The 15,242-nt window shown below is 37.5% G+C and overlaps 2 protein-coding genes across 2 annotated transcripts; one reads left to right on the plus strand and one right to left on the minus strand.

The window, feature by feature from the left end:
* Nucleotides 1-506: 506 nt before the first annotated feature.
* On the minus strand, nucleotides 507-14,287 carry LOC146145793 (glutamate decarboxylase 1-like). Its single transcript, XM_083390685.1, has 13 exons — nucleotides 14,224-14,287; nucleotides 13,286-13,438; nucleotides 12,328-12,417; nucleotides 11,514-11,604; nucleotides 4,690-4,796; nucleotides 4,311-4,426; nucleotides 4,133-4,212; nucleotides 3,796-3,967; nucleotides 3,075-3,218; nucleotides 2,465-2,614; nucleotides 1,919-2,023; nucleotides 1,472-1,561; nucleotides 507-686 (listed from the first exon to the last, which is right to left on the minus strand). Exons 1-13 carry the CDS (start codon nucleotides 14,285-14,287, stop codon nucleotides 507-509), a joined length of 1,542 nt encoding a protein of 513 aa, XP_083246811.1.
* LOC146145794 (intraflagellar transport protein 80 homolog) lies at nucleotides 5,601-8,259 on the plus strand. Its single transcript, XM_083389807.1, has one exon. The coding sequence runs from the start codon at nucleotides 5,610-5,612 to the stop codon at nucleotides 7,890-7,892; it is 2,283 nt and encodes a 760-aa protein (XP_083245933.1). The 5' UTR covers nucleotides 5,601-5,609; the 3' UTR covers nucleotides 7,893-8,259.
* Nucleotides 14,288-15,242: the final 955 nt, after the last annotated feature.

A 15,242-nucleotide genomic window follows, 5' to 3' on the forward strand; every position in this document is an offset into this window, starting at 1 on the left:
ACAGGTAAATAAATTAAGATTTTCGCAAGATAAACGCCACCAATTTCAAAAAAGAATGTGTGGTACACCTCCTCACTTTCTGTTCGCTTTAAAGACTTTTTCCACTCAAGCGGTACTTTCTTTTTCAAAAAACAGCAATTACAAAAATGATGATTGTGTTTTTATTACGTTTGTAAATCACAACACTTAAACCTGGAACTATGTCAGCAAAAAGGAAAGATAAACGCTTAATGTGCAAAAACAATAAAGTGAAAAATCAATTATGTACGACGAAAGGAAGGTAGGCTAAATAATTAGAACAGATAAATAAATAAAAACACAGAAAAAAGTATTTTAAACAATAAATATACCACACCTAAACAACTGTTACCTGCGATGAAAATAGTAACATAATCTCTTTAAGAAACAATGGTGTACATCACTTGTATAGTTTATCACAAAACAACTACGTACGATAAACAAACAGCACCAATCAAGCGCCTATAGGTCGTTTTACCAAAATTCTGTTAAAATTCCAAATCGGCCCCTAAACGTTCTATTTCCGCTATGAGAAAGTCAACATCTTCTCTCTTTACCGCAGCGTTGCTAATTACGTTTCTAAAGAAGTTGACTTTGTCGTCGAGCGGCTGGTAACCTATCATTAGGGTGCCGTTTTCCATCATTCTTGCTTTAATTGCCGGGGCAACCTGTTTGCAAAATATCCTCGGTTAGAATTATACAGCGTGTAGTTACAGTATAAACTCCTTTAGACCCTTTTTTAATTTTAAATTGGGATCGAATTCCTTGTTTAATAAGTTATGATTAGGGCGAATATTTTTTGACCAAAAAAATAGGAAATTTTGACCTGTTAGAAATACATTGATTTAAATGACCTAGGCGTCGCTAATCACGCGTTTTTTATACTGTATATTGCTCTAATAAAGATATATAATAAGGTTAAAATGACTTTAAACTTATATCAAAACTGTTTTTTTTTTTTGATAAAATGAAAGATAAATTTCAAAATAACCGAACGACCAATTTCAAAAAGCTGACTTTAGTTTTTTTTGTAATTTTGTAAGCGATTTATGTTCAATTTTATTCGATTTCGACTTAAAAAAATTTGACCTAACGTGTAAATTTTGACAAAATTTTGACTTTTTTTAAAGTCAAAAAATATTCGCCCTAGTTATGATTAAATGCTTTACTTCTCAGTCAAGTCATTATAGTACCGGTATCATAATAGAATTAATCCATTTTAAGCATTGATTTGAACAGCATTAGCCACCAAAATTAAACTAAATCGAGCAAACTGTTCTACATTAAATGTTTAAATAACTATATTTTACCAAAAGTTAATTAATCCACCATTTTCCCCAAATGACTTAAGTTTAACCCAGGCAATTTTACAGATAAGGCATTCGTCAAGTGATTAACTAAATCTAACATTACACTAGTAGGCCAGTTGACAAAAAATAATTTGGTCTGTTACCTTTCTTAACTTCTCGTTTCTTTCCGCTGGATCCTTTGTACTTCTAATGCTTGGTGGAACGTACCAGAAGCACACGTTGGTGTATTGTGGCTAAAAAAATAGATATTGTAAAGTTTCGACAAAATACAATCACACACCAGTAACGACAGCTATTTAAGTTATTGCTCGGGTCCGAAATAGTTAAATTAATTGTAAAATTAGATTCACCTTAAGTGTTTTTTCTCTAACAAAATTTTCAGACTCTAACTTGCGATTTAAAGCAACGGAACGGTTTACGTAACTGCCTTTTGCTCTTAACAATGTGGTATGGCGCTTCTGTGAAAACACCTTTGTCGTTCTTTAATATTTGGTGAAGAAACCTTATTTTTGTAGTGAGAAATTATGTAACAATTTCTCAATACGCATTAAGTAGCATTTTTTTGGAAAGTACGCAAGGTCGCTACTCACGTCCGTAAAGACAAGTTCAAATCCCTTCTTGCCTTTAATCTTCTGTGCCAGGTATCTTGAAAGCTCAATGCACGTGTCCACATGTTGCTCGAATCCCTTGTTTCCCTTTTAGAATTCATAAGGTTTTGGGCAAAGATTATTATCAGCGATGTTTTAAGCGTTGACAAGTTGAAATGAAAAATACTTCGTACCTTTTTAAACGTCCAACCCAGGAATTATGTTTGTTTAATAAGCTTTGTTGGACCAAATATTATGTTATCCAGGTTGTTAATTAAAATTCACATATTTTAAAATAAGCATCCCAATTAGAAAAAAACACTTTTGTTTGTGTTGCATAGAGATTTTAGTGATAACTGATAAGCTATTATTAGGGGCGGCATTTTTATTTTAAGAAATGAGAAATATTGACCTAAAAATACTTTTTTGACAAACTATACATCAATTCAAACAACACATTGTTGTATGAAGTACTAAATTACTGTCTTTTTTGCAAACGTTGAGTTTTTTTAGTCCAAAAACAGTCACTCCAGTTATTGTGTAAGTTACCTTCGCTCTCCAGGCTAACCACAACTTGAAAACGTCCACATGGCGGCCACACTGGATCGTCTTATCCCCTGTGTCATAACTCACATCATACTGCTTGTCAGTTTGAAACAGATAATCGGCACTCATGCTGTTGCACGTTTCCAATGCACCCTGCAAAACAAACGACGTAAAAATAATTTAAGTACAAAATATGCTTTTTGTTTTTTATAAACTCAGCTACTATGCCCCTCCCTCTCTAACCCTTTTCGCTACGAAACGAAACGTATAATTGGTAAGTCACCGCTGAAACATTACGTCGACCAACACAAAAAAAACAGACCTTATCGCATTTTTATCTTAAAAAGTTTTGTCGTTACAGCTTTTTGTCGTTTATTAACCCTGAAGAAGGCGACTTGAATGAATAAACGTTGCTAAAATATTATAAATACCAGAGGTACTGTACTGAAAAGGGTACTTATTTGAAAATAACTACTAACCGGTACTTACTTGTGTATAACTACTAACAAATAAGTACTGAAGGAACGTTCATTAACAGGTTTTGAATCTATGAATTTTTAACAAGGATTTGTAGAGTTCATTTTGGCGCAAAGTTTGAATCTTGTACACTAACCACGTGCTTTGTGAGGAGCGCAGAGCACTGCAAAACGATCCCGAGCATTTTGTGTGGATTCCAAGTGACAGAGTCGGCCAGCTCAACCCCGGCCATCAAGTGACGATGTTTCTTTGACATCAAAACACCTCCGCCCCACGCCGCCTTCATTTGATAACAAAAGATTGCTTTGATATCACAAAACTCTTTAATCTACAAGTGAACTATCGTACAGTTCATGTGACATCGTAAAGTTCGAATCATCTTGTGCACAACGTTCGTTGTAAGAACCATTAGGTACTTGTGATATCACAAAGTTTATTTTAAAGCACAAGGGGTATATATATTACTTGCGACAATTTGGTAACGATTTGGTAACAGGAAAGATTAGTTTGACAACTCTGTTGTGATGGTACGAAGCTCTTTCATTTATTGATGAACTACAGTAAATTTTACATTATACCACAAAATGTCAATGTGAAAATTCTGTTGTAGTACCACAAGGCTATTTTATTTATTGGAGAACTATCGCAAACTTTATAATATGATACCACAAAAGGTCAGGGTAAAAACTTTTTTTATGACATCACGAAGCTCTATTAGTTATTGAAGAGTAACCGTAACGTTATATGAATAAACGTTTGTGATTAGAAGTTCATTTTAAGTTCAGCACGATTATTCGCAGGATCTCTTTGATGATATAAATAAGAGGTTAAGCGCAAAACACCCTTGTTCAACTTACATCCACGTGAAGCCAAACAGCGTACTTTCGGCAAACAGCAGCGATTTCTGGTATTGGGTCGAACGCCCCCAGAACAGTTGTACCGGCGGTGGCAGTAACGTAGAAAGGCAGTTTGCCGCTCTTTTTTGCCTGTATGATCTTCCTCTCGAGGTCTTCAGGGTCCATGCGACCTCTGTAGAAAATCGAAATAAAAGCTACACATGCGGTAAATAATAAACACTAAACTCGTAGGTTTAGAACAGGTATCCTAAACAAACCTTGCGCGTTTAAATAAACTTAGATTTTAAACGCGACTAACTAACTAACTAACGCCTAATTTATCAACCATTTCCTTTACCTTTGGTCGGTCCTCACATCGACACAATTGTTTGTTCCAATTCCCAAAACCGCCGCTGGTCTGCGATTGGAATAATGGGCCTATTAAAAGAGCAAAAGAGTTAGAGCTATTAAATCAAAGAATTTTTATGTGATATGGCTGTTTGGTAACACTTAACATATTTGCAAAAAAGACTTACGTGCTTGGACTGAAACATCACTAATTCTGGTGCACCTCTCAATCCTCTTTCCTTAACGTTCGGTAGCACCTTTTGTCGGGCAAGCATAGCCGCGTACAAATTGTTAATAGTACCGCCTTTGTGGGAAAGCAATGTGTTAGGGAACACACAATAATACTTGTTTAGGCCCGATTTTGATCTATTAGGTCTTATTCCAACGGATTTAGGACTTATTCCGATTTAGTCGGTACTAATAGTATTAGTCCAATTTTGAAGTTATTCCGAATCGTGTATTATTCTGACGTTGATGTTGTTCTTATCTCGGTCTTATGGTTGGAGTCCATTTGTTAGCATTTATTGTATATCGCTTATAAGTTAGATTGCATTTAGTTAGATATACCTGGGGAGAAAATCCCATCCCCATCGTGCCAGCCAACAACTTTTCTCATTTTACGCAACACCACATCTTCCATGATAACGAATACAGGTGCTATTTCGAAAGTAAACCTAAAAAAGAAGATCCCTTTAAATATAATTTGTCGTAAAACAGCTACATTTAGCAAAATTGTTGAAATAAACAATGCTAAAATCCAATGATGGAATCAAATTATAAAATTAATTTTTATTGTACTTTTATTACTAAATAGATGTAAACGTATTCAGTGATTGCAAATAAAGTACAATATGTTTCATAAAAATAATTTTTAGTGTTAAAAAGTTATTTTATTAGTCGAATATGCTTATTTTGAATTTAGTTTAAAAACTTTGATTTGCGTCTCATCCGCCGAAACCACTTGAAATTTACAAAAATATTATACTCTTGAGCTCAATAACTTAAATTTGTAATAAAGTGCAATTAAATTGTTTAGTATTATATTAACAGTTTGGTGGTCGCAACTTCAAAAACTTATGTTTATTTAATTGTCAGCTTTCCAGTCGCATTTAAAAGAGTGTCTACATAAAAGTGTGTTCGTTAAAAACGTTATTTATGTAATGTTAACATTCGGCGCTCTTTCACTATTGTACGTAAAAATTAATAAAAAAAACTTTTCTTCAAATGCCGCTTACCACAACGCATATTGTTTGGGTTAGGGTGCGGGTTAGCGTTTGGTTGAGTGTGGGTCAAGTTATTATTAATAAAAAACATAATATTACTTGACCAACCCTCAACCAAACGCTAACCCAAACAATATGCGTTGTGGTAAGCGGTATTAATATTTTTTTTTTGCATAACTTTTCACGTACAATAGTGAAAGAGCGCCTAACATTCCCTACCTAAATTTAACAATCCTGTATTATTTTTTAAAGATACATGTTAAAATGAGGATCAAATATACTATCCCTAAAGAAACTGTTCACACAGACAGTGTTACATCAGTAGCATGGGTGTCTGCCGATCATGTTCTATCTGCCAGCGATGACCATACGGTTATAAAGTGGAACTTGCTAAACGGGGAAGAATCTGTGCTGTGCAAATTGCCGCAGGAACTTTTTCCGACCGACCTTTGTCAGCTCATTTTATCAAACCCAGGTGGAAAAAATGTATCAGCAGCTGATGTATTTGCCATCACAAGCACAGATGGAAAATTCTACATTGTTTCACAAGCTGGGAGAATTGAGAAAAGTGTCCAGGCTCATAAAGGCGCTATTTTGTCTGGAAAGTGGAACCACGATGGCACCGCTTTCCTCACTTGTGGGGAAGACGGTCAGCTGAAGCTGTGGTCGCGCTCCGGAATGCTGCGTTCCACCATCGCTCAACTTCCAATGTGTGTTTATGCAGTTGCATGGGGCCCAGAGTCCGATCAGATCTTATACACCCAGGGCCGAAGTCTGATGATCAAGCCCCTTCAGCCTTCTGGCAAAGAAGGTTCATGGAAAGCTCATGACGGAATTGTACTGAAAGCAGATTGGAATAAAGTTAGCAACCTCATTGTGTCTGGCGGTGAAGATTGCCGATACAAAATCTGGGACAGTTTTGGCCGTCCGTTGTACTCAAGTTCGCCATTCGACTATCCAGTTACATCAGTCAGTTGGTCGCCAGTCGGTGATCTCTTTGCCGTTGGGTCGTTTAACTCGATAGCGCTCTGCGACAAGTCCGGTTGGTCTCATGCCCTCGAGAAACCAACAACCGGGTCTATCTTCAGCATTGCATGGAGCGGTGATGGTATGCAATTTGCAGCGGCTTGTGCAGATAGTCAAGTAATCTTGGCCCATTGTGTGGAAAAAAGGCTGGAGTGGTGCGAGTTTGAAGTGACCCTGGTTAGTCGAAAAACCGTGGAAGTGAAGAATGTGGTCAACGACGCCCACGACAAATTAGAGATGAAAGACCGGGTGATAAAAATCGGACTTGATTTCAACTATTTGGTGATCGTTACATCTGCACAGTGTCATATCTACAGCACGAATAACTTCAACACGCCAGCCATCTTCGACTTGCGTGAAGGCGCGATTTCCTACATTCAGCAGGCCGACAAGCATTTCCTGTTGGTGGACAGGTCTGGAGTTTACATCTATAGCTATGAAGGAAAGCATGTAAGCAGTCCGAAATTGCCCAACACTGTACAAGCATCAACGCTCACTGAAAAGGTGACTTCAATCAGTTCCGAAGTTCTTGCTATAAGAGACAGCAAGGACGAGAAGGTGGTGTTTTTGTTTGATGCCCTTTCTGGAAAGCCCATTGGGGGAGGCCAGCCTGTTACTCACAAGCTAGAAGTGGTGGAAGTTTGTGTGAACCACTGTAACTCGTCGGAGAGATTTCTTGCTGTTTTAGACAAAAACCATGACCTGTACCTGACACCCATCAGAACGCTTGGTTCAAATTACAAACTGCACAAACTGTCCTCCATGGTTCATTCTGTGCAATGGAACACCACTGTGAACATGATCTGTGCTCTGCAGGACTCAAAGATGCTGGTTTGGTATTATCCCTCTGTCCTGTTTGTAGACAAAGACGTCATGCCGCTCACCGTTTTCGAAAAGGACAGCAGCGACTTGGGAAAATACCCAGAGTTGTGCAGCTTTAGGGAAAGCGCAATCAAGCTGCGAAGAACCGATGGATCTAGGATCTCAGTCGCAATCTCCCCCTACCCTTGTATATTAAATCACCTAGCCATGAACAGCAAGTGGAATGAAGCGTTGACCTTGTGTAGGTTCACTAAAGATAAGTCTCTTTGGGCTTGTCTGGCTGCAATGTCACTAAAGGTGAAGGATTTGAACATCGCTGAAATAGCTTATGCCGCAGTCGGTCAGGCAGGCAAAGTGGAGCATTTAAATCACATCAAGGGAATATCTTCTAAAGTAGTGAGGTCGGCAGAAATGGCACTCTTCTGTGGAAACTCATCTGAGGCAGAGTCAATCTTCCTTCAGAACAGCCAGATATACAGAGCTATTCAACTTAACATGGATCTCTTCCGATGGGAGAAAGCCCTAGATCTCGCCGTGAAGCACAAAACACACCTGGATACCGTCCTCGGGTTCCGACAGGTTTACCTGCAGAGATCACACAAACCAGAAACCAGTAACAAGTTCAAGCAATATTCACAGGGAGTAAACGTTAACTGGGACAACATAAGATCAAAAATTGAGGCTGACCTAGAAAATTAAGAACTTATTTGACCTTGTATAGCTTACCTTGACGTGTCCACCTCCAAAAATCACATATGTTTAAAGTTAAATGTACAACATTTTGTAGTTTGTCTACAATACATCGGGCTATCACTTTAAGACGTTTGGTAAATTGCTGCATTTACTAGAAACAATATTATTTAATGTTTATTGCCTTTTTCTTGAATGTCTATCACCTTCTTTTCCCTAAAAATAATTCAGTAACTGTATAGTTTTTGCTGCACTGTGTTGTTAATATATATATTTTGTTTATCACCAAAAATTATATTTCAAAGGTGCTACAATTTTTAAGCGTTTCTTTCGAATTTTACGACATCTTTTTACAAATATATTTTGATACACATTAGCTTATTTCAAAGTCTCTTCAAGGTAGTCAACAGAAGAAAGCTTTTCGTTTAAGCAATTTTATTAGGTTCAGTTTATTTTATACCAAAGTTGTAGAAATATGGATTGCGTGCTACACCGCATGTGTTTAACAGATTTAATACGAGCAAGACCAGTGGTTCTTAACCTTTTATGCCTCGTGGCCCCCTTTAAAAAGCTCCAAACCCTCGTTGGCCCCATGCTTATAAAATATTTAGCATTGTTTCTACGTGTTTTTTTATTGTTTTACTTCTCCAAGTTAATATCAATTACAGCCATTAATCAACAAATCAATGCACTTAGTTTCTCCAAAATTTAACATATCACGTTTTTTTATTTAAGTTAATATATTTAGTCGCCCAATGGCATTTGACGGACACTTAATAATTTATCGGCAAGCAATCGACCTGCCGCCCGAAAAACGCTGACGCCTCACTACATGGATATTAGATGAATACGTATAAAGCAGCACAGTAATTACTTCGTCACAGCGACAGGCATCTCTATTCAAACTTGCCACTCACGTACGTACAATTAGGCGTAACTTTCCGCGAAAAACGAATAAAAAGGATTCACTCTTCTAGTTTTAAACAACTCCACTGACACGTCAAAGAACGTTTTAGAAAAATGTGTTACAAAACGTTACAAAAAATTTTTTACAGTCATAATAAAAATCTCAAAATTAGGTTAAATGGCAAACAAGTGGTGACATTTTGGTTTTGCAATACCTAGCTAGAGAGTTGTGCCCATGGTCATTGGCTTAGCCAGCCGAAATATGTGAGGAGCGAAAATTTTGAATTTGAACTAGTAAGAGTACTTCATTTGAAACACCGCTTCTTGAAGCAGAAAAAGACTAGACAACCTGAGTAGGCAAACTATCAACTTAAATAACTTAACACTAAAACTGTTCAGCGATAAATCGACTTTATATAAAACATAAACAAAAAACTATTTACAACGAATTAGTAATGAAACTACGATTAAAGTCCATTAGTCGCTTCCCGCCAGCGAGGCTCGTTATAACCTGATTGCTTGGGCTATGGTATTAACTGCCGTATCGAACACAAACAAAAATGAAAGCAAACCGCGTTTTAACGCAATACTCTAAATCGTTTGTGACGTAGCAGTGCTTGACAAATGGAGGTGTGACATGCTTGTAATCAACAGTCGTGTACTGCTAATAAATGCTACAAAACACAAAACCAATAATTAAGAGTAAAATATTCATAATTTATTTGGTGAAATAGCCCCTGTGTTCCCATGGCTACGCCTATGACCGTTGCCCCCAATTACCGCTCCGTGACCCCCCCCCCCCCCTACGGGGGCCGCGGGCCACGGTTCAGAAACCCTGAGCAAGGCGATCAATCTGCAAGCTGATTGGTAGGTCATGGTAAGATATTAGGAAACTTTCGTTTTGGGCAACACTCACAAAACCCTTTTCTGCAAAAAAAACTTGTGAAATTTATACACGGAGGTAGTTTAAAGCAGGGCTGCTGAGTCGGACTCCGGACTCGAGTAAGACTCCGTAAAACCACCCGATCCGACGACGCAGTACCAAATTTTAGAAATGATAATGCCAACTGTAAATTGTCAATGTGGAATAGTAAACGGTGGATATTGTTTTACCACGTATTGTGAGTGGCCTATGACACACTTAAATTCCACCTTCATTTAGTTACGTAAATTGGTGAAGGGCTGTAGAGTCATAGCCGGACTCGGGATTTGACGTAAACGCACATTCTTCCAGAGTTGGACTCGTGTTATTATTGACCGACTCCGTAGCCCTAGTTTAAAGCATGACTGACCTGTCAAACGTTTTTAGGGATTCTGCAAAACGTTGCAAGTCAAGTTTTTCTACAACGTTTGTAAGTTAAGATTTTTTTACGCGAGAGACAACACACAGTTTTCATTCACCTATTTTGTACAATATTGGGTCAAGCTAAAAACTTCGTTATGTTAGAGCTTAGCTAAAAAAAACAATGCAGTTCGTAAGACAATTAATCTAATTTACAGTTTTTTAATCAGTCCATTTAAAAACTTTAATCGTAAGATCTTGCGCAGCTTTTAAGAACGACGACACGTAGTAATTCCAACATTTTATTCCAAAGTCGTTCGATCGATAGCGCAATACGCGTCACCGCTCGATATTAATCATTAAAAAATGTTGCAAATCCTGCTTCCTGATAACCCCAATCACCGTGAAACGCCTGCTATTGCAAATCGCCGCAACGTGCATTGAAACTCCCTGATAATAAGCGATCGATTCTAGATGAAAGGTCTTGTAGCGTGAAATAGCTAGCGACTTATGCACCGTCGCTTCCATAATCCGAAGATGAAACGTCAGCGCTAGAGCCGCGGTTTTCATCCCCTGGGAGAGCTGGATTTTAAACAACTGACAAACGGCCGTTTACAAGTATCAAGCCCGAGAAAATGTACGGAAAACGTAAGAACGTACAGCATGGGCTATTTTTGAGGCGGTAAAAAGCCGGTGTACGGTGCCCGACATTTAAGGCCACAGTTGCTCATGATTTGTCGTTCCCTATATGCAAATTTCGAATTCCACGCTTTATTTTTTTTTCATTTTAATAAAATATTTAGCTGAGGTTCCTGAGCCGTAAAATGGCGAACACAAAATGGCTGGCATATTTTAGAAGAAGCCGGCTGTCCGAAATTTCACACAAATTAGTTAAAATATGGGTAAACGGCTAATGTTAACCGGCTTGTAGACTGGAAAGAGTTGAAAAATGTCACTACAGTGTGACTTGGGTTTCTTAGACGGTTTAGCAACTGGCCTAACGTGGCCTATTTAACGTTTTCGTCTTTCATGTATAATAGGGAGTAACAGAATTGTCAGTGAACGCCGCCAAAGTAATTATTCATGCTTTTAAATCTTGTTTTTCCGGAGCAACATGAAGAGAACTCGACAGATGGACTGCGTGGGTTTGACAGAGATGATATGGGCTACAAGTGCTTGTGAAGGTCATGCATAAGCAGAAATCCTCATTTAAGTTGCATTCAAACATCATTCCATCCAAAAATTGATTAAAAGCTACCAACTTTGCCATTCGTGAGCTCTTGTTAGTCATTAAGTGCTAACTGTGTTAAATGACACAGGGAAATATCAACAACCACATTTATTAACCTATATAATTAATCAAATTACAACTGAACGCTTAAAACTGACACCTGATTAGTGGATTTTGAATTTAAATACACAAACCAACCAAAAAATCTTACATGTTAGTATTTGCAGTTGCTGTAATCCATTCTGCGGCAAGTGATATTATGTCAAGTCCGCTGCTGAGCTGGTTAAAGTAACGGGCGTGACCTAAAACGAATTAAGCGAATGTTATCTTTATACCCATTTCTATATTATCTTCAAGTCGATAAACTACTTTTCTGCCAAGACAAAAAGCACATTTTCAGTATTTGTAAACAAGTCATTCCGTAATGACTTGTTCTAGTCCAAGTCACCAGTTGCCCAAGTCAAGTTTCAGCCAGGTCATTTTTAGAGTAAGCCAACTACAAGTAAAGCCATCGACATAAATATAAAACGATAAACTATTACAGTTGTTAACTCGTCAGATATTGAGCAACAACTTTATACTTATAAAGACATAAACGGGACATATAGGCTAGCGAGCAAATTGTTTTACGTGCAAAAACTGAGATAAATAACCCAGATTTGAAAAAATATATATATAAAATTTGAAAACGTTATTCAACCCAAGTTATGTGACAGAAAAACTTAAGTCAAGTCAAGTCATTTGTCCGAAAGACTTGACGTTAATCATTGCAACAGTGTGCGAATCATTTTTACAGTGTTACAATGTCTACCGGTAACAAAAAAATGAGAATTTTATTTCTTAGTTTTATCTAGAATACTGTATTTTGCGTTAATCTTTTATGTGCGAATAATAAAACGTTTCCTTTTAAGTCATTAAAATACTTCTACGGATACGTTCTATAGACCTAACAAGTTTTGCAAAGGGTTTTGATGAGGTTTATTGTGTCGAATAGTGCCGTAAACTCAATGGTCTTGTATGATCACCTGTTTTGACACCGTACTTAAGTGTGTCGCGGCAGTCGACCAATATTTGCTCCAGAGACTCATGTTCACCCGTTAACTCAAGGGAGAAACCTGTAATCAAAATAAGTTAACGGTTTTACGTGTGGCCACGTGTGAACAAATCAGCTGAAATATGTGTGCTGGGGTATGAATCCGATTTCGGTTTCTGTTAATATCTAACTTATTGATAACACCCAGTCCCTGATAAGAATAAATTTATCAGAGAATTCTAATTGATAACCAACGCACTTGTAACTTATCGACAGGGCTGCGGAGGACCCATGCGAGTCCTGAGTCCAACTACAGCCAAAAACAGACCCGAGCCCGAGTCCCGAGTCCAGTATACTACCGCACTATCTGTGTTTCACCAATTTATAAGAACTAAAATAAGGTGCATAATCAGCAATTCCACTTCTATGGGGGTGTCATATAACTCATCCATCCACAATACGTGGTTGGCAAATATTCTACCATAGGCTATTCCATCGTTGCAATTTACATTTGTCGGCCTCATCACATCCAAAATTTGGTACTGCGCATACGCATGTCGGAATCGGGCTCGGATAGTTGTTATCTAGTCGTTCAGGAATCCCGAGTCCCGAGTCTCACTCCATCAAAATTAACTGACTCCGTCAGGTACTAAATACCGATTTCGATACCGACTCCGCAGCCCAGCTTATCGACAAGAAGACCAAAACCTTATCAAGTATTTTAAAATTCATGTCAAAATTATTTCGGGTGCTAAACGAAATATCAAAAAGAAAAACCAAAGTGCCAGAAAGGCTTAAAATAAGGTTGTGATGAGAATAAAACTAACGAACTCGGTCTCACTGGGACGGTAAAGTTATCACGAGATTATTCTCAAAATGGCGTGATTATTTCTTAAAATGGCTTTAAATTGAAATCCTGATAGTTTCAAGTTTTATGATTAAGGTCTTGCCTTCTATTCCCTGCAGAAACTGATGAGGTTGATGAAAGTCGAGCACCTTGGTGGTTCTGTCGAATGTTTTACCAATGTACTGAAGCAAAATGTCAAAAACCTCTTTGAGAAACGCATCGGTGGTGCCCTGATCTTTATCGTACGGCAGCAAGTCTGCGGGAAATGACCAATTTAAACCTTGATTCAGAAGGCTGTGTTGGATAATTGAGTTCTTATAGCTTGTCTTACTAATTCATCTTATGTATTAGTGGAAAATAAACAGACGTTGGGAAAATAAGTTTTTGCAAAACTAAATTCCCTGAATATTAGATGGATATAGACAAAGCTTAACGCGTTTTACTAATCCTTAGTGTAATACGCCTCTGATAGAAAGGGGCCTAGCCATTTTAATGCTAAATTACAGTGTTGTAAACAAGTCATTTAAAAAAAATAGCAAGTCAAGACCCAGTCAAGTCATAATTAAAGCAAGTCAATTTTTAGTCAAGTCCTTGTCATAAAATTTAAACGTTGAACTATTAAAATTGGTCAACCAGTTCGATTGCAATAAGTCTGATAGACTGGCGTTTCAACGATTTTTGTTTTTATCTTTGAAGAGAGGATTGCGTTGTCAATAATCGCCTTTATCACCATTTTTCACAGATTAAATGCGCGTATAGGCCTACACGGCATTTGGAATTTAAGTTATCTTTATTGCACTACACATTTAAACGAAATATAAAAAAACATTATCGACAAAAAAGGAACAACGTTTTTAAAGGTTTTTATAAAACAATCTACTAATTTGATAGATATCGGCTTTTCCCTTTTAAAGGCCTATATTACTTTTGTTCTAGTTAACCCTTGTCCAAGTTAGACAACCACTTTCGATGAACCTGAATCAAATTACGAACGAATCTTTGCAAAACTAAGTTGCGCTTTTTCCCCGTTTTTTTACTCACCCTTAAATGTTTTCTGGCCGAAATCACAACCGTCATTCTCTCTGTCACACTCACTGAACGACATCGCCTTAGAAAATTGCTCCTTGATGTTATTGTTTGCGAAACCTGCTAGAGATAAATGCACCTGACGATTTAATTACAGTGGTCGGCAAACTTTTTTGTCGCGGCCCAAAGTAATCTTTTCAGTGCTGTTGAAGGCCCACTATGTGAAACAACTACGAAAAGAATGGCGGATTCAGGACATATATGTTTGTAATTACGCGTCGCATTGATGCCAAAAACACTCCATTATAAGAAAATTGATGAAACCTAGTTGGCTTAAATTGGCAACGCTAAAGTAACAAAATATTTTATTAGAGTTGCGTGTTGCTAAACAAAGCCCACTACATTCCATCAATACTCTATAGCAAAAACGCATAACATATAGATCTGTCTTAATGAATACAAACACAATAAATTACTGTGTTTTTTTTAGCAAAGTGTTTGCGGACCCCTGCTCTATAGCAATGTACTCGAGCCTGATTAGTATTGCTAATGCGTACACACGGAAGTGACAGCCTAGGTTGACAATGGTTTGCAAACAGTTGAAAACAGAAGGTGTATGTCGTGCATCCTATATAGTATATACAAACAAACTCTACTCAGGAAAAATCGGACTCTCAAGAAAGAATTGAAAACAGCACAAGTCATGCAAAACAAGACAGGGGTCACTTTTGGAACAATTGTTTCCGACCTTTTCTACTCATCAGTTGAACAAAACGTTTTTTAGCTTCTTGGCAGTGTTTTTTTTTCGAGTAAATAATTTTGCACGTAGGCTATAGCGTACCGGTAGAAAACCTTATTTTTTATCACACCTAAACCCATTTTACCAGAAAGAATTGAGTTCCATATTTGTACGCTACATCGAACGATAACCTTACGTTTTTTTTTTTTTTACTTAGACGTCCCATTATGACACACCTTTCGAGGCGGCTCTGAAAATGTGTTACGTTCCGAAAAGAAAAATAATTTACCTTTAA

Source organism: Ascidiella aspersa, chromosome 5 (assembly GCF_963924565.1).
Source record: "Ascidiella aspersa chromosome 5, kaAscAspe10.2, whole genome shotgun sequence".
Classification (NCBI taxonomy): Eukaryota; Metazoa; Chordata; class Ascidiacea; order Phlebobranchia; family Ascidiidae; genus Ascidiella; species Ascidiella aspersa.

Coding starts and splice junctions, on each gene's coding strand:
- LOC146145793 (XM_083390685.1), bottom strand. CDS start 14,287: ATGTCGTTCAGTGAGTGTGACAGAGAGAATGACGGTTGTGATTTCGGC. Junction 12,418..13,285: donor GTTTCTGCAGGGAATAGAAG/GCAAGACCTTAA, acceptor TTTTGATTACAG/GTTTCTCCCTTGAGTTAACG. Junction 11,605..12,327: donor TAAGTACGGTGTCAAAACAG/GTGATCATACAA, acceptor AATTCGTTTTAG/GTCACGCCCGTTACTTTAAC.
- LOC146145794 (XM_083389807.1), top strand. CDS start 5,610: ATGAGGATCAAATATACTATCCCTAAAGAAACTGTTCACACAGACAGT.